General features: G+C 37.2%; 2 protein-coding genes across 3 annotated transcripts; both read right to left on the bottom strand.

The window, feature by feature from the left end:
* Positions 1-542: 542 nt before the first annotated feature.
* LOC754646 lies at positions 543-25,179 on the bottom strand. 2 transcript variants are annotated; one of them, XM_011666920.2, is made up of 15 exons: positions 24,990-25,179; positions 24,059-24,132; positions 22,800-22,944; positions 21,753-21,809; positions 21,217-21,305; positions 20,631-20,679; positions 19,423-19,555; positions 18,252-18,469; positions 6,183-6,337; positions 5,284-5,372; positions 4,620-4,793; positions 3,982-4,081; positions 3,045-3,237; positions 2,297-2,507; positions 727-1,005 (listed from the first exon to the last, which is right to left on the bottom strand). In XM_011666920.2, the coding sequence occupies exons 1-15, from the start codon at positions 25,065-25,067 to the stop codon at positions 851-853; spliced, it is 1,920 nt and encodes a 639-aa protein (XP_011665222.2). In that variant the 5' UTR covers positions 25,068-25,179; the 3' UTR covers positions 727-850. The 2 variants fall into 2 exon arrangements, with proteins under 2 accessions (XP_030839763.1, XP_011665222.2); XM_030983903.1 differs by lacking the exon at positions 24,059-24,132 and having other exon boundaries at positions 543-1,007; positions 2,296-2,507; positions 24,990-25,099.
* Positions 8,330-14,022, bottom strand: LOC115923421. Its single transcript, XM_030983904.1, has 2 exons — positions 12,936-14,022; positions 8,330-8,601 (listed from the first exon to the last, which is right to left on the bottom strand). Exons 1-2 carry the CDS (start codon positions 14,017-14,019, stop codon positions 8,336-8,338), a joined length of 1,350 nt encoding a protein of 449 aa, XP_030839764.1. The 5' UTR covers positions 14,020-14,022; the 3' UTR covers positions 8,330-8,335.
* Positions 25,180-25,209: the final 30 nt, after the last annotated feature.

The raw sequence follows: 25,209 nt of genomic DNA, 5'->3' as shown, positions 1-25,209 counted from the left end.
TTATCTCTCACTTTCTCCCTTTCTCTCCCTTTTCTCTCACTCTCTCCCTTATCTCTCACTTTCTCCCTTTCTCTCACTTTCCCTTTTCTCTCACTTTCTCCCTTTCTCTCACTCTCCCTTTCTCTCTCTCCCTTATCTCTCACTTTCTCTCCTTTCTCCCTTACTCTCTCCCTTATCTCTCACTTTCTCACTTTCTCTCACTCTCCCTTTTCTCTCACTCTCTCCCTTTCTTTCACTTTTTATCCTTTTCTCTCACTCTCCTATTTCTCTCACTCTCTCCCTTTATCTCTCACTCACTGTTTCGTCTTTCCTCCATCTCCCCCCCCCCCCCCCCCCCCCCTCTCCTCGTGCTCATGCACTCGTCACTTTATGTGCTCAGTCTGTACACTTTGACAATGGTTCAAGTATTATCATGTCTTACATGTATATTTCTGTAGCCTGGTTGTTCATTCTCTGTAATTGATTCAATGCTTTTGCTCTTTTTTGGTCTCTTTCTCAAATATCAATTTAACACATCATTAAAGTACATGTAGACACATGAATATGAAGAATAAATACATTTATTACATGTACATACGTATAATATATGATAAAAACTTTGGAAGACAATCATATCGCCTTGTTTAGAACAAATTCATTGATATTGCATTATTGTCTTATCAACGGAAGAAAATCACTTTTTCAAACTTAAAATGAGTTTGTGGATATCCTCCAAGCAAGTCTCTGGATAAATTTACAGGCAATCTAGATAAAAATGCCTTGCACAAGTACAGTGCTGGAGCTTGAACCCATGACCTTCGCATCTCCAGTCAAGTGTTGAAACCAGTCGGACATGTCATTTTGATCATAACTATCTCTTTGAGAAGACGGTGAATTGAAGGGATATGTTTCTGACTGCATAGGAAGCTAGAGAGATGAAGACCAGGTCTGATTCATGTGTGGCTGAATGATCCCAAGATTGATTCTCCTTGTACATAGCTACTGTAGCATTCTGCCACGCTCCTCCTGATGAAGACACAGAGATACAAACAGAGTTTAGAGAGAAAAGATTGGTATAATTAAAGTACACAATATGAAAACAACTTGGAGAGGGTGGGAGATAGACAACAGCGAAAAGATGATAAAACATATAATAATCAATTCATAAAAACTAATAATAACAGTCAAAAAGATAAACAGAAATACACATACTCGTATACAGTATATTGTGGAAACTCGTTATAACGAGGTCCTTGGGTACATAGAAATTTAATTGCCTCGTTATATCGGGGTAAAATAAAGAGCTGGGACCAGCAAAATCACCTTGTTATATCAGAGCTCTTTATAATGAGGTTCCACTGTATATATACTCATAGAGTGTGTGTGTGTGAGAGAGAAACAGAGACAGAGGGGGAGGGGGGGGGGGGGTACAGGATACATCTTGCATTTCTCACTGTATAATTGATTTTTTGATGCAAAAAAAATGTCAGGACATTCATGTATGAGTACAACTAAATTAACATGTACCGTATTTGCCGACTTTAAGGCCGCAGTATTTTTGGAAGAGAAAATATCAAAAAGTCGGGTGCGGCCTTTACGACAAAAGAGTAAAAAAAAAAAACCTAAGTCAAAAACCAACACAAATTTGCACATATGGGACTAGAAACGGTAAAAAAACTATACCCCTATGATACAGGACATTTTCAAACATCTTACCGACAATTTTATCTTGCAATGTTGACATGAAGATGAAAATAACTTCCTAAAACAACATTTGCTGATATATCTTGATCTAGGTTCGTGCCAATGCATTGCAAAAGTAAAGGAAGGGACCGTTAAATGGACCTGACGCGAAGCATCCATCCAAAGTCGCCATTTTGTTTTTCCATTTCATGTAATTTCGCATTACACCATACATTGTGGTAGGGGTAAATCGGACACCAAATCTGCCTACGATTGCTTTTTTACCTAAACTTCTGGTAAATTAGAAGAATATTGATGAATTTGGTATCAGTTTGAAAGAAAAAAAATAGTGTTTTTAGAGAAAATTACGATCATTTTGTTTTGTCCGTTTTTTTTTTTTTTTTTTTTTTCCCTCTTTGAAATGTCAAAGTTGGATGGGCAGCCTATGCAGCGGTGCGGCCTTATCGCCAGCAAATATGGTACCCCCCCCCCCCCCCAAAAAAGGAGTCATTTTGATATTTGGATAAATGTGACGTGAATCAAAGTTAACATTTTCATCACTTTCCGTAATTCTTTCACACTTGTAGATGTTTTTATTGTTTCCCGTTTTCAATAATGGTTGACATCTACTCACCCTTGCCTGTTCCATTAACATGTATCTTACACACTTCAGATCGGTCTGACTTTACTGTGTACCTCCAGCTCCTCTTAGACTCCTTGGCCAGTCCCTTAGAGTGAAATGTATACTTGAGAGATGGGTCTGATGTGTGTGTCTCACTGGAGGATATCACTCTTATGTAGTTAATGCCTTGTGTAAGTGGCTGGTACTGAAACCTAAGCAAACCCTGGAGGCACAAGAGCATTGGTAGAAATACATGTATGACAGGTAATTGTATGACATTTTCAAGAAAATGGGAAACACAATATCCAGTCATATTTTCATGATTCAATCACCCACTATCCACCTCTACATGAACAAACAAATGATTCACCAAACCCCTAATCACAGTCTCAAATAATCAGTCTCAAATTGATGAATGAAAATTCAAAGAAAAAGTAAATGCTAACTTCATGACCAGACTAATAGAAATAAAAATGTGCCAGAGTATTGATAGCACTGACATATGTGGTACGTCATTGAACTATAAATAGAGTCCAACATCACCCCCTGATCCTCACAGTATATATATTAGGCCTTTAAAACAAAAAACAAAAGCAGTTTTGAATGCTTTAATACATTTTTTTTTCTAAAAAGAATGGTTAAAAAAATAATAATTTAAAAAGCAGACCATAGATTTCAAGATTTTGGGGTCGGTCGCAAAGGGCAATACAACCCTTTTTTTTTTAAAGGCCTTATAAAAGATTTTTTTTCACCCTCCTACCTTGAAGTTGTTTTGTCTGAGTATTGATGCCGTCTCCTCAGCCATGTGAAGATAGATTGGACTGGTATGATTGATGATGTAAGACCCATTCTCTATGATGGGTGGAAGAGAGAATGACATGATGGAGCTTGGCACTGGTATCTTCATCTCATCTTCACTGATATCTGATTTAATCATTGAGTCTAGAAGGTCTCTGGATACAAACACAATCAAAGAAATAGTAATAGTAGAATGGTTTTATTTGAACAACTGCAAAATGGCAGCCTGAAAGCTAAATTACATTGCAAGTTTTACAAGCTCAGTTTTAAAAAGCATTTCAACAAAACTTAGATATAGACATGTACAAATAATACACAGTAAAATAGATCATAACTTATTACATATTCCATACTTGCAAACAAATTGATGATACCAATAGAATAGATTCATCATTATTATTATTTTTGTAATCATTGTTAAGTGAGGAATGTTCATATTTTAAATAGGTGAAAATCAATGCATGAACACTACACAATAGAAGGTGTACACATGTGTACTAACAAGATTTGTTAATGCGTGTGAAAATTCATGAAAAAAAAAATTGCATTGGAAACATCACAACAGTAAAGAAGTCGTACATTGACCCTTTTTGGTTATTTGAGGTATGTTTTTATTACAAGATCCCAAACTGATCAAAAATGATATGGATCATTACTGTTTGTTTAAAAAGTAAAAATAAAAACAGGGGTCACCCGGTTCCCCTAGGCATTGGGTAAATATATACTTGAGTATAAATCCTCATATTTCACGTCTTGACTTTAGAACAACAGCTTTTAATTGACAAATATAAAATGCTCTATGATCCAGTCAATGATGAATCCTATCATTCTCCCTCTCCAAAATAACAAAAACTGTAAAGAAAAAAGTTATTTTTTAAATCCATGTACCCGGTACTCACTTGGCATTTTGGATGAGAATCCAAGCTTTAGAGAGCGATGTTTGTGTTCCTTGACTGATGGCTAGCTTGGCAGCTTGAAGAGAATCCTCTAGAGATTGAACTGAAAGAAATTAGAAATCCAGCTGTTATGTCAGTATTATAAAGCTGATGAATCCAACTACCGGTATACAATTGCTTTCTACTTTCTGTATGTAAAAATCATTACAGCCAAACCAAGACAAATTCATGCTAAATTATTTAAGCAAAAAGATAATCTGCATTTTAGTTGTGAAGACATTTCAATAAACCAAATCTAATTATTTCAACAACAGATTCAACCGGGACGAAAATTCTGTACATATACCTGTACTTCAATATCATCTGTTATGTTGTTTTGCCAAAATATAAAGTTTACATACAATGAAATTGAACAATAAAAAGGCATCATAATAATGATGGGTTCTTGTATAGCGCTCATGTCAGTCAGATTTGACCCTCCTGGCGCTCCCGATTATTACCCTGCCTTTAGCACGGCTGGCTGCCATACGGCGCTCTAGCATTTCAAGAAATAAATTCCTACCATTGCAAATGAAGAAGAGTAAAAGGAGCAGACTGCAGTAGAAGAAATGCGGTAATATTGCATAAAGCATTGTACCAACCATTAATCCCTGGCGTCATGTTATAGAATTGCATCTCCTTGTATAACCGATACCATACAGGACACAGTATAAGCCCTCTCACGTCGTAGGAATGGTCTTTCCATCTACTGGCGTATATTAATGTACTGTAGAGACTTGATAGGGATGCATTGATATCAAGAAGAGGAGTCGCCTCTGTGAATCAACAATCAAAGAATCAAAAGAAATCTTCATTTAACATCAAATAATAAACTATGCATTGCAAAACTGGCGAATCTATATACATGCAAATAGAATTTTAACTACATGTGGCAACAATATCGTTGATACTTCAATGATCTAGTACTATTACAACTGGGTTGTAGACGGTGCATGGGAAACAATAACGTGATCGGAAACAGTGACGAGCTCATTTAAGTTGCAGCAATTTAATGGCAACTCAACGGTTATGACATGGTTTAAGCATAACATTAACAAACAGAGTCTGCTTTCCATTTACCTTCCATTGTACATAGTGTTGTCTTAAAGAGAACAAAATACTTATATGGTATATCCCGCTATATCTCGATATATATTATCGTCAATATTAAAACACACTATTTTTAGCACACATATTTCAAATAGTGTTACTTTAATTTCTTTTTTTAAACTAATATTAAGTGTAAAAAGAGATTAAGATACATACCAGGAAAATCATTCATGGTTGGTATTATAATATACTCTGCTGATGTATTACTACTAAGATGATACTTCCATTGTGAGTCATATGTGGACCTATAATGGAGAATTTCAAAGGAATATCATATATATCAAGAAAACTTGCAACATATTAGCATTTAAAACTCTCTTCCTTACTATTGCCTATACCAAAAAAGATTGAGGCAACAGAATACTTATAACACTATATATTTCCTCATTTTCGTTAAAGGGATCCAGTAACTTTGTCTCAGACTCTGAAACAAAATCCTGGATCTAGCTCATACTGCAATGATAATTATAACCCTGTAGGTCAGTCAGGAACCCCATGACTTTTCCAAGCCGACCGTCCTTACGGTTTTCCTAACACTACAGTCTATTGGGGAAAATTATTATGGTAAAACCGGTCACTCAAAGATTTTTACTTTTTTGAGGCACTTCTTGATCATTTTGAAGCGCTTTTTTTGGGGGCTTCAATATTACACCATATCACAGACACTGATAAGGCGTAGGGCCGTGCATCTCAGATTTAACATTGTTAAACGATGCCTTTAATGCAAAACTCAAATGCCTTTTCACTGTTTCCATTCAGTAAAGTCCCAATGGCAGCTAGAGCACATAATCACAACATCTTTCAAGCTCACAAAAGAAATCAAACCAACTACACTAGACAAATGGAATCATCCAGAACAATTTAGTTATCAGACTATTCTATTGCATACAACTATCATCTTCTTACCTAACATTAACAAATTAAAGCTGACTGCATGTATACCCTATCATGCTTCCCAACTGAAATACAATAAAGATGGATGTAATTTGGATCACTTAAACAAATATATGACAAACGCACTAAATGTTCTGCTATTTCTGATGAAATGTAACTACCTGGACTGATTGTTGATATCAAGACGAGGTAGATAGCGTAGTTCACGACCCCATCCAGCGCACCCTCTATTGTCGAACCCCGGAGAGGCTGATCCACACCACAGCACACAGCTTCCCGAAGATAAACAGCGTTCTCCAAACTTAGACACATTCCTCTGAAAACAAACAAATAATAATAATAATAATAATATTTATCTTTTATATAGTGCTTAATACAAATATCTCTAAGCGCTTTACAAATATACTATTACACCGGTCATTGGGTTCAGTGCTTGCCCGCATACACTCATTTTCACAATCTCCACTCGCTGGGGAGCATTCCAGCCAGGCGTTACTTGACGCTCAAAAATTGTTTGACCAACAATGACGGTCGCATCCTACCGGGTACCCATTTAACACCTGGGTGGAGAGTAGCAAGTGCAGGTTAATATCTTGCCAAAGGATATTAGTGCAGTGTCAGGATTCAAACCCTCGACTTTCGCATCTCCAGTCAAGCGCCTTAAACCTCTCGACCACCACAAACACATATCACATCACCAATAGACTTTGAATCCTTGGCTAATGGATTCAAGTTTAATGACTTCAGTTCATGTATACAATGTACATTCTCCTGCAAACCCCCAAATCAAAAATGCATTCCTACTCATTGACAGATTTCTACTTATCATTCTATTACAATTTTGCCGGACAATTAACTTCTTTCAAGTTAAAGGAGCCTCATCCAACAAACGGGGCAATTTTTTAAAATTAAATCTTAAAGATACTATGTCCCTTTTGCAGCCAATATCAAACTCTGTAGAAATTTGCAGGAATTATGAATAGGTCTAGATCTATGTCATGTATGTCTTATCTGTGAAACTTAAACGTTAGCCGTGTCCTAATATTCAAATTATGCAAGGAAACCCGTTTATTTGCTAGACTTCACTGTCAGACACTATTGAGTGAGTGACTGGCTTTTTTCTCCTATGGTAATAACATCCATAAAACGAGCTGTAAATGGTACATGAGCATTTGTCTACATCAATAACCCACTTCTTGTAATGGCCAAATTTAAACTGATTGAATCTTTGCGCAGCATAAAACATACAACAATTCGGTACAATGGTCTGAAAAATCAGACTATTACTTACTGGCTCTATAGCTCCTAAGTCGATTTGACAACTAATAGTTGTTATTTTCCCATTAAAATACATTTTCAAGCCACCTTTTTTTAGGGAAGTTCTAAATTAGTATTGTCTTTCAAATGCCGTTGGAATTTAACCTTTTCATTTTTTTGGGCTGCAAATGGGACATAGTACCTTTAACATAGGCCTACCAGCTAGAAAAGGCCTCCCTCATCCAATGCAGTTTATATTAAGGGGGAGAGCATATACACAATGTAACTGTGAAACATGAAAGGTACATGTTATCACACATAGTAGTGGGCAGTGTCCAAATTTTGTTTTCTTCTTCAGAAAACCATTACATCTAATCTTAATTATGTAATTCTGTCTATTTTGCAGCATTCACATACCTGAGAATCACTACACATTTTTACTAGACCCTATTTCTTCTTCTTGATTTGTTTTTGTTTGGCAATCAGTCACAGTTGACTATTTTTGCCACACACTATTTTATGAATTATTTATATATATACATATATGTACAATTTCATGTCATAAATGACTATTTTTAGGATTCTTTCTCCTTCCATCCTCTTTCCTTCCTCTTTTTTTCTTTTTAGACTCTATAACTTTTTTTAGAGAGAAAATTCAATAAATTAATAATTTTGGAAAGAGACGACGGCCTAGCAAGTTGTGAATAGAAAACGCCTATAAACTAAAACTAAACGTACGTACTTGTGTTTACGCGCACGTGCGCGTTCAAATATCACCTCACGTATGCACATGTGTACTTCGCACTTACCCCCACCCTTTTCAAAATGCCATCTTACCAGTCTTTGAGGTATATTTCGCAGACTTTCGGTTTTAACCTAGGTCACTCCGGCATAGGTGAGGGGGTGCCAGCTAGCATGTGATGTTGGAGGTGATCACCGAATTGTTAGAAAAGTAAATGGTCAAATTAGTTACAAGTATTGTGGGCTTTATTGGTGCAAGAAAAAGGAAAAGAGAAGATAAGAAGAAAAAAAAAAAAAAAAAAAACTCAACAACAATTTAATTGTTTTGATACAGCCGCTTTGTTCTTAAAACGAAGCGAACTATTGCTTTTTGTTTAACTATTTCTGAAAGTTTAAGTAGTGTCATGATTTCCTGTGGATGTGTTAAATCAGTTTCTACGAGTAACATAGCTCTTTCTATTATGTACTTTGGGCATTCAGTGAGAAAGTGGTTTACAGTTTCAGTACGTCCTATGCAGTTATTGCAATGGCCTGTCGAGTGTATATTCAATCTGAAGAGATCTAAGTTCAAACCTATCACTCCTATTCAATTCAATTCAATTCAAGGTATTTTATTCACTCATTGTAGCCAAAGGCTAAATTACAAATGAATTTACAAAATTCAAAACGTTAAAAACATCATACAAATTAAAAGGAATCATACACAATATTGTAAAAATAAATATTAAAGCAAATGAAAGTAACTATACATGTATAATGCTAACATTATAAAAATATTGCTTACAAACAAAGACAATTTTGGAATTTTAAATTTAAATATAAATATTATTATCCACTTTCCATCAAAATTTAAAGCTTTGTGTAAAGTGACTTGAGTGGTATCTGATGGTAAAAAAGATAAAAAATGATTATTTTTCATTAAGTTTAATTAAAGGAGTTATGAGTTTTCTATTAAATATACAAGTAAAGGTATAATCAAAAGGAACAAACATGAAAAATCAATACAAATTCACAAGTGATTAAATAGCTATAAGTTCTGAATTATAAAAAGTAAACTGGCAAGTGTTCAATAAAGTATGCTTGGGTTGTATCAAATAATTAATTGATTAAAAAGGGTATTATTAAACTTAAAAAACACTAAATTAAATGAGTGTAAACAAATGTTCAGTGTTTCTATTGAAAATATAATAAATGTTTAATATACAGTCATAGCTAGTGAAATTTAATATGTACGTATGTAAATTATACTATTAATCTAATCTAAGCCAGATTCATAAATAGGGTAAAAACAAGTTTGTGATAATCAAGGATCATTTCTGGTTTAAAAGTCTCACAAGAAATGGGAGAGCACTTTTCCGATAGCGCTCTGTTCTACATTTCACAGGCCTGTACTGGTCACTGAAACGTAGTGCACGGAGTTCAGATTGCTTAGGGGGCAACCATTGGGGAAAGTTTTTCTCAAGTGATTTGGCAAACTTGACACACAGTTTGACACGTCTTTCCGACAAAGTGGTAAGTTTTGTAGTTATTAGTGCATTCTCATACGTTTGGAACTCTCTGCCTAGAATGATGCGAAGGGCCCTTTTCTGTATACTTTCTATCTGGTTGGAGTCCGCTAAGGTCAGGGAAGAATGCCAAACTGGGGCGCAATATTCGGTAATGGGTCTGATGTACGACTGGAACACGGTAAGTAAATCTTCTGCGGGAAGTCCAAACTTTTTGAGGGTTCTGAGCATGTACAGTTTTTTACTTGACCTTGAAACAACGTCGCAGACATGCTTGTTCCATTTCAGGTCATTCTGGATGGTAACGCCTAGCAATTTTACATGGACGCACTCTGGGATTGGTTGATTTGAAATGGTGATGGGTTCGGGATTAGGGGGTTGTCTGCTGAATGATATCTGAAAGAACTGACATTTAGCTGGGTTTAGCTTCATGCGCGTGGATTCACACCATATTTCCAACTCCTGGACAGCTTGCGATATGTTACTTCTTGTTGTAGATTTTCGGCTTTCAGCTATCGTCAAGTCATCAACGTATTTCCACCTGGAGGTTGTTGATTCGTCTAATGCATCATTTACTAGGGCAAGGAAAAGTACTGGTCCCAAGCGTGTTCCCTGTGGAACACCTGCATTTGTCACCACTGGTTCCGAAAGTTTGCCACGGTATCTCACTTGCTGCGTCCGCTCCGAGAGGAAGCTGGACAACCATGGTATCAGTTGTGGTCTGGCACCCAGTGTGTAGATCTTCTCAATGGCAATATTGTGGTCAACCAAGTCAAACGCCTTGGAAAAATCTGTCATCACTACTGTTGATGTGTATCCCGTCTTGTCAGCATGTGAATACAGATATTCCAGGAGATCTACTAGGTAATGAGAGGTTGACATGCCCGGCCGATTTCCATACTGATGGGGATCAATGTTCCCACTGATATCAGCGAGCAGCATCTTGCAAACAAAGAGTTCGGCAAGTTTCGCGAAATGACTGGTGAGTGCAATGGGTCTCAGCTTGTCAATTGAAGGCGGTGTTGTTTTAGGTAATGGAACTATGGTGGACATTTTCCATTGATGAGGAACGATTCCTTGGTCAAGAGAAGCATTGATTATATCACAAATTGGAGACGTAAGTTCAAGTGCGAATTCACGAACCAAGCGACTGGAAATGCCATCAGGCCCGCAGCTCTTGCCAACTTTGGTCTTCCGAAGTTCCTGGTAGACCTGCCAAAGATGCACCTTCGGAGCACTGGTTTCTTTTAGTGGTAAGTATGCAGGGAGACTTGACTGGCTCAGAGGTGGTATATCTTCCGCCACCTTTACAAGATGAGTGTTGATCGCATTGGCAACTTCGATGTGGTCATCCTCATCAACCCCTGGGACATCTATGAGCAATTCGTTGGATTTGTTTGAGGTCATTAGTTTGATATACCGGTACCATGAACTTGGATTCTCTTGTTTTAATCGATGGACGCGATTGTGATAAAAGTCAATTTTGGCCTTTTGAATTTCTCTTTGGATCTGATTTCGGATATTTGTCCAATCTGGAGATCTCGAGTTAAACAGTTGTTGGCGTTGGCGAATCAAGCATTTTATTTTGGTGGTCATCCATGGTTTGTCATCTTCGTGGAGTCGAACCGACTTAATCGGGAAATGGCTGTCAATCGCTGGGTTCAACTCGCTATAGAAACGGTCACATTTCTCGTTGACATCATGCACATTTGATACTGAAGACCAGTCATGGTGCGTGATCCAGTTGCCGAAGCTGCGTATGCTAGATTCTCTCATGGGTCTAGCCTGCTTCATCTTGGTCTTGTTCTGGCGGGGCGGTAGGATCTTTGGTTTCAGGAGGATGCCATTGTGGTCGCTTTGCCCGATCGGAGCTATCATTTCGACCGGATGGTAAAACTGTTTTAAATTGGTAACAATTTTATCCAGAATGATGTTGTGTCGTGTAGGCTTGTCCACCACCTGTTTCATGCTGTGGGCAATAATAAGTGATAACAAGTTCAAACGGTTCATATCACCACTGATGATGACTCCTGCCCCTGGATGATTTCTGAAGATGTCGTCAGCAGCTTCAGTCAGGTAGGTTACGAGAGTATTGTCATTGTTCATGTTTGGCGGTGAGTATACAGTTGCTACAAATATAGAGGACACTGTTCGTGGCAGTCGCTTTGGTCGAATCTGCACCCAAACAACTTCAAGGTCGCGTGGTACTGGGATCTCAAAAGACTTTGGGTTCATGGCGTATTTTACGTATGTCGCAACCCCTCCCCCACGTCTGCCTTCCCGTCCCTTGGAAAAGACTTGGTACTCTGGAATATGGTAGGTGTGTACAGGATCTGAACCTTGGAACCAGGTTTCACTGACAGAGATGATGTCTGGCTGGAGTTCATGAGATACTGCGTAGAATTCGTCGAATTTGTTGTTGAGGGATTGCGGGTTGACAACATATACTGAGGGGAGTAAGTTGGTCACTTTCTCAACTGATGAAAGGACCAATTTCACAGGTAAAAGATTTTGCCTGCAGAGGGTTCGTGTTTGTTCTGTTGTCTTTTTTCTTTGTTTGATGATAACTGGAATCGGTAAGACTTGCCTGTCTCGCCTTAGTCGCCCACATCCTTTAGTTCCTCGATGTGTTTTACGTTTCCTAGATATGCCCAGCTGATGAATTTTGTTCCAAACGTCATTATTCAGCCGGGGGGTATTCAGGCCCAGGTTATTCAGTTTTGCAGCACCGATGGTTCTCGTGAAATTGTCAGTCAGTCTTATTTGAGGATCATTTTTAATATTATGGTACTGCTTTTCACATTCAGAATGGGGTCCGGGGTTAGGACTGACATCTTCGCAAATGGTGAGAGATATCTGGAACGTTGATGTAGAGTTACTATAGTATAACACACGGTTACCAAGAAACTTTAGAGTTTTGGTTCTGTGCATAGTATGGGGTCCCTGTAGTTTGGAACTAGTGTAGCACACAGGGGTATTGCAGCTACTTTTTTTCCATTCATTGCAGAAAAGAAGGATAAGTAGATTAATGGAGATTATCCTGATCCAATCCATTGTGAGGTTCAAGTTTTGAGTCTTTGACAATATAGACTGCTCGTGGATGAATAGGACTCCTTCTATTCACTCTGAAGAGTAATACACTGCAGTAGCTAGACACTGATGGCATGTGGAGTCAATATGGTTGCTGTATATACTTCACTTACTGGGACTGCCAGAAAAATATATCGTCCAAAGTTCTTGAAAATCACGATAATAATAGAATACAAAATCATTCAAGTTGTTCCTTGGTGTCCACTATAATATCTGGTGCAAACTAAAATGAAGTGCAGTGCGATGAAAACTGAAATAATGTTCACTTTTACAGAACTAGTCAGAGGGGCAACCTTCATAGGTGCACACACAATATATATCCTATTCTTAATCTATGGAGAATACTTTCTTCAAATCTGTTCAACTTACATTCATATGGTTGATTTACTGTAGGCAGTATATGTCTAAGAGATCTATCAGAATTATTCCATCTGTCTTGCCAGAGTTTTATATACTTGCTGGTAATAATACTCTTTATTTCAGAAAAGGATAATTTATTACAAATTTCAATGTTATTTTGTAAAGCAGATTTTGCATAAAAATCTGCCATTTCATTTCCGTGTACACCACAATGGCTAGGAATCCATTCTAAGTGTATGTGTTTTCCTTGATACGATAATTTTGTACTTAATGTAATAATTTCAGTTACAAATGTAATATCTTTTTCATCCTTTATGGCGAGCAGGGCGCTTACGGAATCACAAAAAATAACAATGCCAACATACACATTAATGTTCTCTAGCCAATTAAGCGCAAGGACAATTGCGGCCAATTCGGCTCTGAAAGATGAGGTGTGATCCGCCAATCGTTTGGCTTGTTGAAAGGAGAATGCTGGTACATAAAAAGAAGCAGAACTTATTCCAAAACTTGGAACCTTTGACCCATCTGTATAGATGTGTAGTTGTATTGGCCATTTGGTACTGATCAATTCTAAACTGCGTTGACGTAAATAAGATGGGTTTTCATGTTTGTTCACTATTTCGCTTAATTCTATCGACACTTTTGGAGCATTAATTTTCCAAGGGGGGAAACTAGGTATAGTGTAAGGTTCGATAGTACAATGTTTCATTAGTTCTGTTCTGCATCCAAATGGCTTGTTATTCTTTTGGAGCTTCAAAAGTTCCATTTGCCAGCTGGGCTTAACGTTTAATATGACAGGGTGATCTCGATGCATTTCAATCTTTTGTCTGAATCTGTCCGCCAGCATCTGTCTTCTTAAGTCTAAGGGCATTTCACCTAGTTCAACTTGTAGTGAATCTAATGATGTAAGAGGAAGAGCTCCCGCACAAATTCTCAAGGCTTGATATTGAATGGAGTCAAGTGATTTCTTTATACTTTGAGCCGCACTGTCATAGGCTTCACAACCAAAATCTAATAACGATCTTATCAATGCTCTATATACCATTAGCAGGGATTTCAAGGAGCTTCCCCATGTAGTCCCAGTAAGGCACCTAAGAATGTTCAGTTTCTTTTTACATCTAAGGACTACGGCATCTATGTGCGTCTTCCATGAAAGTCTTTTGTCAAATATAAGTCCTAGGAAATGCTTCTTTGATTGAAATAAAAGTGCGTCGTTGTTTAATTTCAGTTCTGGGTATTTTGCTTTATTGTTTTTAGTAAATAACACTGGAAAGGATTTACTCTGTGAAAGGCGAAAGCCCCATTTAGTAAACCATTCACTCAATGTGTTCAGATAGCACTGTATTCTGTTTGAAATAATTTCTATGTTATTACCTGACATCCAGATGACACAGTCATCAGCATAAATAGATGTGGTGATTAATTCATCTGTTGGAATATCACTCATCATGATATTATACAATATAGGACTTAAGACACTCCCCTGGGGGAGGCTGTTGTACATTTCATATAATTTTGATTCTTCTTTACCAATCTTTACTTGGAAAGTCCGCTCTTTCAGATAGTTATAGAGAAACTCGAGCATATTACCTGTAATACCATGTACTGATAGTTTGTAAATAAGGCCTTTGATACAAAGTCTGTCATATGCCTTTTCAATATCGAGAAAGATTGCTAAAGTATATTCACCAACATTAATGCTTCTTTGGATGGCATTCTCTAAAAGTACAATGTTATCCGTGACCCCACGTTTACTACGAAAGCCAGTCATGAGGGGAGGAAGTATATTGTTCTTTTCTACATACCATTGGAGTCTATTCTTCACAATCCGTTCTAGTATCTTGGCAAAACATGAGGAAAGTGCTATGGGTCGGTACGACGATACCTTTCGGGGGTCTTTATTCTGTTTTAACACAGGTATTAGGATAGAGTGTTTCAGACTGGGAGGTATGCTACCCGTATCCCATATCAAGTTCATGACCTTTAGCATATATTGTTTTGCTTTCTGAGGAAGTTTTTGGTAAACCTGATAAGGGATCTTGTCTTTTCCAGGAGCTGATTGTTTACATGTGTTTAGAGTTTTTTGCAATTCAAAAAGAGTGAATGGTTCATTCAAGATATGCTCCATTCCCCGCTTCAGTGATTTCGTGACTTGTTGCTCAACATTTTTGTTTTCTTTTATTTCTGGACATTCTTTAACATTACTAATTGATTGGAAGAACTTAGAGAAAGCCTCAGTCTTTTCACTGTTACATGTGATTTCTTTTTCATTTTCTATCAGGACTGACATGTTTTTTGTTTTTTTGACAGATACCCCCTTTAACCGTTTAATGGTAGACCATACCGCTGATTCTGGTACAAAGCGGTTGAGTCTTGAGCAAAATTCTTGCCAGTAATTTCGTTCTGCTTGGCGTAGAGTTTTTTGTACCTCTGATTTTTTCTTCAAATATGTATTTAGATTTTCTATTGAAATGTGTCTTTTTAATCTATTATTAGCCCTGTTTCTTTCTTTGATACTTTGTGTACAGTCTTTTGTCCACCAAGGTACAGGGTCATGTTTTTTCTTTCCCCTCTGGGGCATTATTTCTTTAATAGTCTCTGACAAACTTTTCATAAAACATTTATACATTTTCGTAGGGTCGGAATAGTTGCCACTATGTTCAATTTTATGTTCACATTTTTCGGCAAAAGTGTTCCAATCAAAATTTTTAAAAGACCAAGTTGTTTCCTCATTTATCTTCTCGCTGTTGCTGTTTACTTTCCCTGCTCGGTCCAATAATATCTGGGTGGAGATGGGAAAATGGTCACTACCAAGGGTGTGCTGCAAAACTTCCCACGAGCATAGGCAAGATAGTTTGGGGGAGGTGATGCTAAGATCCAAACATGACATTTTCCCAGTGCGTGGATCTATTCTGGTTCCTCTTCCGTCGTTTAAAATTATAAAGTTATTGTCACGTGTGAAATTTTCAATTGTGTGCCCATTTTGGTCTATCTTTGCACTACCCCACACAGGATTATGTGAGTTGAAATCCCCAACTATTAGGAATAGATTGTATTCTAGTTTGTTAATCATCCTGTTCAAAACAATCTCGTTTAATTTTTTGCAAGGGTTATAGAAATTGATTATGGAGATTTTTGATCCAGCAACATGAACTTTAATATGTTGTATTTCGAATTCTTCGTCATTGACAGGATATTCATAGTTGATGGAATCATGTACATAAATGGCACACCCTCCTTTAGATTGATTTTCCCTGTTTCTAATAAAACATGTATATTCAGGGATTTGCAATATTCTATCATCATTGAACCATGTTTCCTGAACACAAATTAAATGGTACTTTGCATCTTTATATGAATCTAAGTATTTTATAAGTTCAGGACCGTGATTAAGAAGTCCCTGCGCGTTCCATTGTAATATGGTTAGCGCTGTCATCATCATTACTATGCTATACCAGTACATCTTTAGCGTCATGTTTTACTCTTTGTTTGAGCAGTCTCTCAGCTGCCACTTTCACTAAGGATGAAATCTCCTTCTCGGATTTTCCATCCGTAAAAGTGAGAACAAGTTGCGTAATGAAAGAGATTATTTGCTCATCACTCATTAATGTTACTAGGTTACCTCGAGGGAGGGCTTCTAGTTTTACTTCAGTTTTTCCATCCTTATCTATTAATTTACTGCTCTGTGCGTTTTTTTGCAGCGGGGTGTTCCAGGGCTGGGGATCAAGTTGCGGGGTGGCGTTTTCAGGGCGGATTGCTGTGGATGACCTCACTGGTCGGGGAGGAAGAGGGAGGTTATCTGAGTTGACATCGAGGGAGGGATGTGATTCAGGGAGGTTGGCTTGTGGTTTCTGCTGTGCTTTTTCTTGCTCCGACTGTATTTTTGCAGCTTGTGCGTATGAAAGATTGTTTTTGACTTTTACTATTTGTATCTTTTTGGCTTTCTTAGCTTCAAGACAGCCGTCAAAGGCTGCTGAATGGTTCCCACCACAATTTATACATATCGGTCTTTCTTTTCGGTTACATTCCTCAAATTTGTGGTCTTCCCCGCATCTGACGCATCTCATCTTTGCTTTGCATTGAGCTATGCCGTGGCCGTAGCGTTGGCATTGAAAGCACCTCAAAACGGGGGGAATGTATAGTTTAACCTCAAAATGTTGATAGCACATTGTTATTTTGCTGGGGAGGTTTGTACGGTTGAATGCTATAATAACACTCCTCATTGGGATAAAATTGGGTCTGCTTTCTTCAATTTCAATTGATTTTACATTTGATTTGGACCTTTTCATGATTCTTTTTACATCAATTACTCCTTGGTGTTTCAATTCATTGAGAATTTCGTCATCAGTCATTTCTGTAGGTACTCCATATATGACCCCTCTCACAACTTGCTGCTTTTCTGCAACTTTTACTGGGGTGGTTCCTATGTTACTAATTTGAGATAGTGCTTTTACTTGTTTCTGGTTTTTGCATTTGATAAGGAGACCTTGGGCTGTGGGTTTGATAAATTCCACAGGGTTTGGACAAGCTTCACGGATATTTCTAGCTATAGTAATGGGATTCACATTCTTTAGCGATTTTGATTTATCTATGGGGGTAATTAAGACTTTGAGTTCCGATTGGCGGTTCTGGGTTGTATTTTGGTCTTCTGAGGAAGAGGATTCTGTTCTCATTGAAAGATTTTCAATTGCAATGCTTCCTTCGCGCCTGCGTTTATTTCTCGGTTTTTGCTCCCTACGAGAGTATTTTACAGTTCGAAATTCATCTTCTTCATTGGGTTGTAAAAGAGGTGGCTCTTCGCCCTGGCCGGTGTTTGTCACTCCGGCCATGACCTGGTTGGTTGCCTGAAAAGGGCGGGAAATTCAATTGTGTGCAGTCTACCGTGTAATTAAGGGTGCGGTATGTGTTAGTAGCCCACAAGACTTGCTTACCTTTTGACTCTGATCCTAAGTATAGGCTTGTATGAATCCACTATAGTTTCAATCCAAAGTTCAACAGTATAAAGAAGCAAAACAGTCCCAACTATATCCGGTATTGAGGCAATTTTTAAAAATATTGGCAAAATTCTACAAGAAATCTACAAGCTCCTAGAGAGCTTCTGAAAAGCACGTCCGCTCGTCCGCTCGGACTTCGTACCATTTTCAAAATGACTTATGTTAGTCTCATTCAAGTACTAACATCAATATGTGGAATGTTCTTCAATGCTCACTAATGTGATGTCTTAATATGGTCAATGGTCACTAATGTGACGTCTGAATATGGTCAATGCCTACTTACCTGATACTCAACAGCATCATCAACAGTGCCATAGAAATCCCATTCAGACATGTTTGCTGGTGTTGGTCTCATTCCGTGTGGGGACCAGCCAAATGTACCATTCAATAGATTACCCCACTCTTCCCACAGTTCTGGGGTAGCGACGAATTTTAAGAAGCTTCCGATCCAAATAGGAGGCTTGGCACCGGGTGGTAGGGTGATGGGCATGGACAGAAGTGCTGCAAGAAACATCAAAATACTCTTGATAAAATACACAATAAACTGTTTATATAATAACAGTGGGCGCGTTCATGCTTGATTTTGAAGGCAGAATGAGCGATTTGTAACGCTCATCGTAAACGCTCATCGTAATCGCAGTTCCACGGTGCACTGTTCATGCTCACTTCTCCAGGCAATTCTCCTTGGGTGGCCTTCAGCTGGATTCGCAAACCTGTGTGCGCATGCTACGTAGACCCACTAGAGGTCAGTGCGTTGACCCCATTTAAACGCGTTTACAAATTGTAAACGCATCTTTTTGTGAGTTTACGATCGGCGATCGTGATCGCCGTTTTTCGGTGATTCTACAAAAGTGAGCATGAACGCAAGCGTGTTTTAAACTAAACGCGTAACAGATGCCTGATTCTGGCCGTCAAAATCAAGCATGAACGCGCCCAATGTCCCGAGTGCTAGGGTGCATGGTAACATGAGGAATGAAACAACCTCACAATCAATATCCAAGCAGTGAAGAAATGAAATGGAATATGGCAGGCTGATTCCAGTGAATGATCCCTTAACAAGTATAGCCTTGTAGGACCTTTTGCTTGAAATTCAATGGTAGGAATAAATAACCAATGTTATAGATAGGGGTGTCATGGTAAGAGACTGTCACAAGTCTGAGAATTCCCACATCTCTACACCAGTGCTCAACTTGACTCATAAATTTATCATAAATTTGTCTTAGCCATGGTCTGGGCAAACTTCAGAGCGTTTTGAAATAATATTTCCCAGTCCCATGTGACATGATTTTATTTTATTTTATTTTATTTTCTTCTGCATTCATGTAAGTATACAGTTTTTTGATAACAATAATAATATAAAGTACAATAAGTATTTTTCAGACGATGAATCATAAAGTAGCAAATATATATATATAAAAAATTCTTATTTTCAAAACAACGAAATGTACATGTACCTCTGAACTGTCCTGATGTAAGTCCTCCTCCAAACCAAAAGATGACTGGGTTACCATGGTGATATAATGCTAGAGGAGAGCTGTACATGGTGTCCATCAGGTATTGTAGATTACTGTGAAACACATCAATCACCTGTGAATCAAATAGGATCAAATCACAGATTATGTCAGATTCAGATTTTTTTCTTCCTTTAAAGCCCCACTGTCCTGTTGGTCCCCCATGATCCTCTTTTTCTGATGTTAGTTGAGAGCTGAGTTAATGAGATAGCCACCTGTCAATGACCTCACTGTATGGTTTAATCCCTTCTGGCCCAGTAGTATTGACGGTCTTTAACCTTCACAGATGCATAACATTTTAATACATTTTGTGTATGCACAAAGTCAAATCCAGATTAATATTTAGTGCATACATGAGGTTAAAAAGAGATTTAGCATTTGGTAGCATGCATAAAGCCTATTTATTAGCTTCATTGTGCACTGGGGTCAGTTTTATGGTTTAGAGTATATCTGTACTCCATACAAAACATGATTTAAAAAAACAAAAATAAATCTTAACAACTACCAGTATATACTACTATTTACAGAAAAAAAAATCCTACAAATAATAGTGATAATGACTTCTCTGTTAATTTTTTTTCTTCTAATTTTGGGGTAAGGAGAATCTTGTTTTAAAAAAGTCAATATATGTATGTATACAGGACCCTTCTTGTATTCAACTTTTTACTTAAAACAAATATACAGTATGTATGACAATGATAGACCTTTTAAGTGTGAGACTGTTATTGCAGTGTATTCACATAAAGTGTAAAAAATCATCTTAGTGTTTAAAGGTAAAGACCAGTTATGGTCATGCGATTGCATTGTGAAAGAAACGTTGTGGAATCGATCAGAAAAGGTCGATCATCTAGCATCTAGCATCTGCAAGGTTCTGGAATCATCAAAATGATAAGAAATTTGGCCCATTCTTTGTAAAGTTACAAGCACTATACACAGAAAGATGTATATGGGACTACCCTATATCTCTCACAGACCATGAGAGAAACAAATTTACCAAATATATGAATTAGTAGGCGGTTTCCCGGCAAATTTTTTATCGTCATGTATTCGTCAAAACATATTCTTTCACATGATTGGTAATGAGAGCTTCCATTTCATTTTTTGAAATTGGGGCGTTTCCAATACTGGTCTTTACCTTTAATAACACTTACCTCTTGAGATGATTTGTTCTTTAATTCTGATGCCAACCAATGGTCACACCTCAAGGGGAAATATTGGAAGGAAACACAAAAAAGAGATTGAAATTTTTTAATGTTCTCTTAACTTCTTATCTTTAAAATATGTATTGTTTTTTTATTTAATAAAAAGTCATTCTACAATGTAGAACTAGAATAATACCATCAAAGGCAACATCCATTTGATATTAATGTAATTGTAAATAATTTCTCTCAATAGATCATTGATAAAATACCTCATCAAGTATTACTGGTACATGTTGCTTTAAGCCACACTGTACTACTTGTAGCTACTTGCTCCCTCTATATAGAAAACAATGCCTAATCGGTAACCATTCGTCTCCCATGATCCTCTTTTTCTTATGTTAATTGAGAGCTGAGTTAATGAGATAACCACCAGTCCAGTGACCTTGCAGGGTCGTCTAATCCCTCCTATAAACAAGTACAGATAAGCTTTAAATCATTATTGTCAACTTGCTGTTGTTTTTGTTTTGCAGGCATATTTTGACTTATAATGGATCTTACAACTCGAGGTAGTTTAATGTTAAGAATGAGTACGTACCAATTGACAGCAAGTTTGAATGGTGTGTGTCTCTGGGCTAATGTAAGATAGCTCTTCAAAGCTCTATCACTAGAATGGTCCATATATCCCTATTAATTAAATATAGCAAAGTCCAAATATATCATATTGTTAACAACATACTTTTCAAGACCATGAAGCCTTTTAGTTATTACTGCATACTGATCAGTCAATATTTCTATTAAAATTATTACATTTTCACATGTTTCAATATTTCAGTCAATATGCAGTTAAACATAAATATCCAGTCATTAGCCTTTCATAGTCATTCTGGTAAATCATAATTGTTAAGTAAACAAAACACATACACACATGCACAAATGAAACGGTTCATAGCAGATAACTATCAAACTTTTAAAATTACATTCCATCCATGATTTTCTTTTCTAAATAATTATATAAAATTATTGCAACAGCAAATTAACTTAAATTCTAGTACAAGCAGATTCATATCAACCAGTTAATGTTCGATGTATGTAATACATTATAGAATCACAACTCAAGTACAGTGTACATACCCACTCAATCATGAAACCATCGATACCAACTGCCTTGGCTTGAAGAATGAGATATTCCTATTGATGATAGAAAGTAAATAAACTTACATCTTCATCTTCTATACATGTGAATTCATATATGTAATGCTTCCTGGGAGAAATTTCAATTATTTAAACATATTTGTGCCTTACACCCAGTAAATAAGATCGATTGATCGATACTGGGTGTAAGCCACAAATATGTTTTAATAATGTGAATTCATGTAATGAATTAAAGTAATTAAAACAATGACTCAAGTTAGACAGTACAGATCCAGACAATTAAATTCTATTTTTCTCTTTAGCAAATATTGTTTGACCATTAGAAATGATTTATGTCTCCTACAACCATTTATCATCATCATTTTTTTACGATAATAATTATTACCACCACCACCACTACCACTACCACTACCACTACCACTACCACTACCACTACCACCACCACCACCACCACCACTACCACTACCACTACCACTACCACCACCACCACCACTACCACTACCGCTACCACTACCACTACCACTACCACCACCACCACCACTACCACTACCACTACCACTACCACTACCACTACCACTACCACCACCACCACCACCACCACTACCACTACCACTACCACTACCACTACCACTACCACTACCACCACCACTACCACTACCACTACCACCACCACCACTACTATTACTACTACTATTTTTTTATAAAAACAATCTTAGATTATCTATTTATTTAATCATTTGCAGTTTTACTCATACAGGATAGCATTGCGTGGAAACTGCTTTGAGAAAGGCATCACACTAACCATGCCATGTTTTCAGCTTGACATTACAAACAAAAAGCTAATAGCTAAAATCTATACCACTGACATGCTTGAACTTCAAGACATATGACAGACCCGAGTGTGTTGGGCTCTTGACAACAGAAAGAAAGAAAGATTTCTATTAACCAATTGCCCACTGGAACCGGGTGTTCCCTGTATTAAGCCTATGGGAACTAGAGAATTCAGTAGTCAAAGGTTTAACTCACCTGATATACATGATCCTGATCAGATGTGAGACCTAAGCTAGGGTATACAGTGGATGCTATGTCTACATGCTGTGATCCATCAGACATCAACAGATCACCATTATAGATGAAACTTGTCTTACTAGCATGGCTCTCATTTGCAACACTGCATTACATGAAGAAAAGAAGAAAAAAAAACAGACATAATATCACGAACACATAATATTAAAAAGCACATAATAGTATGACAAATCCGCTGACAGTAGAATGAGTTCATGAAAGTTATATCATGTCATTGTTCAAAAATGTAATGGTCTTATATATTCTTACAGAAGGTAAACTTAAATTTGGCATCCCAACATGCAACATTTTAGTAGTCATTTTGACACTTAAAATCATTAATTGATATAGATATAGTATGTGCATTATGTAAATATGTAGGAGACAGTACTCTTTTTCGATCAAGGGGGAACAAAACTTGTCATGCATGGAACATGTCGATTTTGTTCCTATTAAAGATACTATGTCCGTTTTGCAGCCAACCTCAAACTCTGTAGAACTTTGCAGGAATTATGAATATGTTATGTATGTCCTATCTGTGAAATTTGAACGTTAGCAGTGTCCTAATATTCAAATTATGCAAGGAAACCTGTTTACTTGCTAGACTTCACTGTCAGACATTATTGAGTGACTGACTGGCTTTTTTTTTCTTTGGTAATAACATACATAAAATGAGCTGTAAAGGGTACATGAGCATTTGTCTACATCAATAACCCACAACTCTTGTGATGGCCAAAATAAAACTGATTGAATCTTTGCGCAGCATAAAACGTATGACCATTCGGTACAATGGTCTAACAATCAAGACTGTTACTTATTGGCTCTATAGCTCCTAAGTTGATTTGACAACTAATAGTCGTTATTTTCCCACTTGAAGATATTTTCAAGCCCCACCTTTTTTTATGGAAGTTCTAAATTAGTATTATCTTTCAAATACCGTTGGAATTTAACCTTTTCATTTTTTGACCTGCAAATGGGACATAGTACCTTTAAAGTTGTATGAGTAATAAACCCGAAAGTGGAACTTTCTATAGAGGTCTACATGATTTTAAAAACATATTAATGTCCGTGAGGTGGTATTCGGCCATTTTAATTTTCTAACATTTATTTTTACCAGTGTGTCGATCCTTTGGTTTCAGGATGATTGTATAATTTAAGCATTTAATCTGTGCTGAATAATTATGACATAAATTCATGATGTGAATAATGAAGACGTTTACCCATGATAGGACCATAAGCCATAGCTACCATCATGCTGTCGAGTCAGCTTGTTACTAGTTACATCTGCAAGTATCTGGATGAGAGCAGGAAAAACATAAACATCATTCTCATTCAAAGTCAATTCTATCAAATATGTCAAAGAAACCAAATAAAATATAATATCATGAATCCACATTGAATAACATTCTTTGGGAATTGCTAGGACATCATTTAATTAAATATTCAACAGCAATTAAAGAAGAGAAATTAATCACATCCTGACATATTATATTAATTCTTCTTCTTCTTCTTCTTCAAAATAATCTGCCTCCTTCACTGCTGAAGATTCTTGCAGATGTGTGCGAGTGCATGTGTGTGGCGACATGGGGATGCCCAGGTGTGCAGGTGAAAGGTGTGTATACATAGTGCCAGTATTTACAAAGAAAGATAAAAGCACATTTTTAAAGATTAAAAACTTGAGGATCCATCACAATTGCCTGCTGTTAAAGGACAAGTCCACTCCAAAAATAACTTACTTTTAATAGAAACATAAAAATCAGTTAAAAGTGGCATTGTTCGAAATCTGACAGTGACATGTTAATCGCTAGTCGACCATGACAAAATGAGCATCGCACGGCAACACGAGTGTGAAATAAATGTTATCAGGCTGCTTTAATTATCCTCCGTTTTCTTGTCTTTACTACTTCTACTTGTACTTGTGAAAACATACGACAGAACTAAGTCTACTGACTACTGCACTGGACATCTATTCTAAACTAGGCAGTGCAGTCTAAGAGTAAGAGGGTGATATAAGTTTAAGTGTCTGCAGATCTGCAGATTCAGATTCAGAATGGCAGAAATTCGACATCATGAAAAGTGTCATTAGATAATTGAGAAAGAAACTGTCTCGAAACTAATAGAAACAATCGAAAAGGTTGTTTATCTACATACCTGTTTTCCTGTACATTTTCTCCATAATGTCAAACAGATGATTAGCAAAAAGAGTGAAAATCTGGTGTGCATCTTCATCACGATCACGCCCTTCTAGATCTAGATACGCTCCAAATGAATATACAGGCAGGCCTTGCACGATACATGTATGTACGCTGATCGCCGCGCCGGGAGCGCAGCGCGCCCCCGTACCCAGCTGGAATTACTAGGGCCGCTCCAG

This window comes from Strongylocentrotus purpuratus, unplaced genomic scaffold (genome assembly GCF_000002235.5).
Source record: "Strongylocentrotus purpuratus isolate Spur 01 unplaced genomic scaffold, Spur_5.0 spur5_scaffold_14, whole genome shotgun sequence".
Taxonomy (NCBI): domain Eukaryota; kingdom Metazoa; phylum Echinodermata; class Echinoidea; order Camarodonta; family Strongylocentrotidae; genus Strongylocentrotus; species Strongylocentrotus purpuratus.
The sequence above is the reverse complement of the archived record's forward strand: the minus strand, read 5'-3'. Positions and strand labels throughout refer to the sequence as shown.

Bases quoted from the DNA above. Each gene is read 5' to 3' on its own strand.
- LOC754646 (XM_011666920.2), bottom strand. From the start codon at position 25,067: ATGAAGATGCACACCAGATTTTCACTCTTTTTGCTAATCATCTGTTTG. The intron at 24,133-24,989 runs GTATGTAGATAA...GCTCTCATCCAG, and splicing joins GAAAATGTACAGGAAAACAG to ATACTTGCAGATGTAACTAG. The intron at 19,556-20,630 runs GTAAGTGTTATT...TTTGATTCACAG, and splicing joins AGAACAAATCATCTCAAGAG to GTGATTGATGTGTTTCACAG.
- LOC115923421 (XM_030983904.1), bottom strand. From the start codon at position 14,019: ATGGTATATAGAGCATTGATAAGATCGTTATTAGATTTTGGTTGTGAA. The intron at 8,602-12,935 runs GATATATATTGT...TGAATTGAATAG, and splicing joins TCTCCATAGATTAAGAATAG to GAGTGATAGGTTTGAACTTA.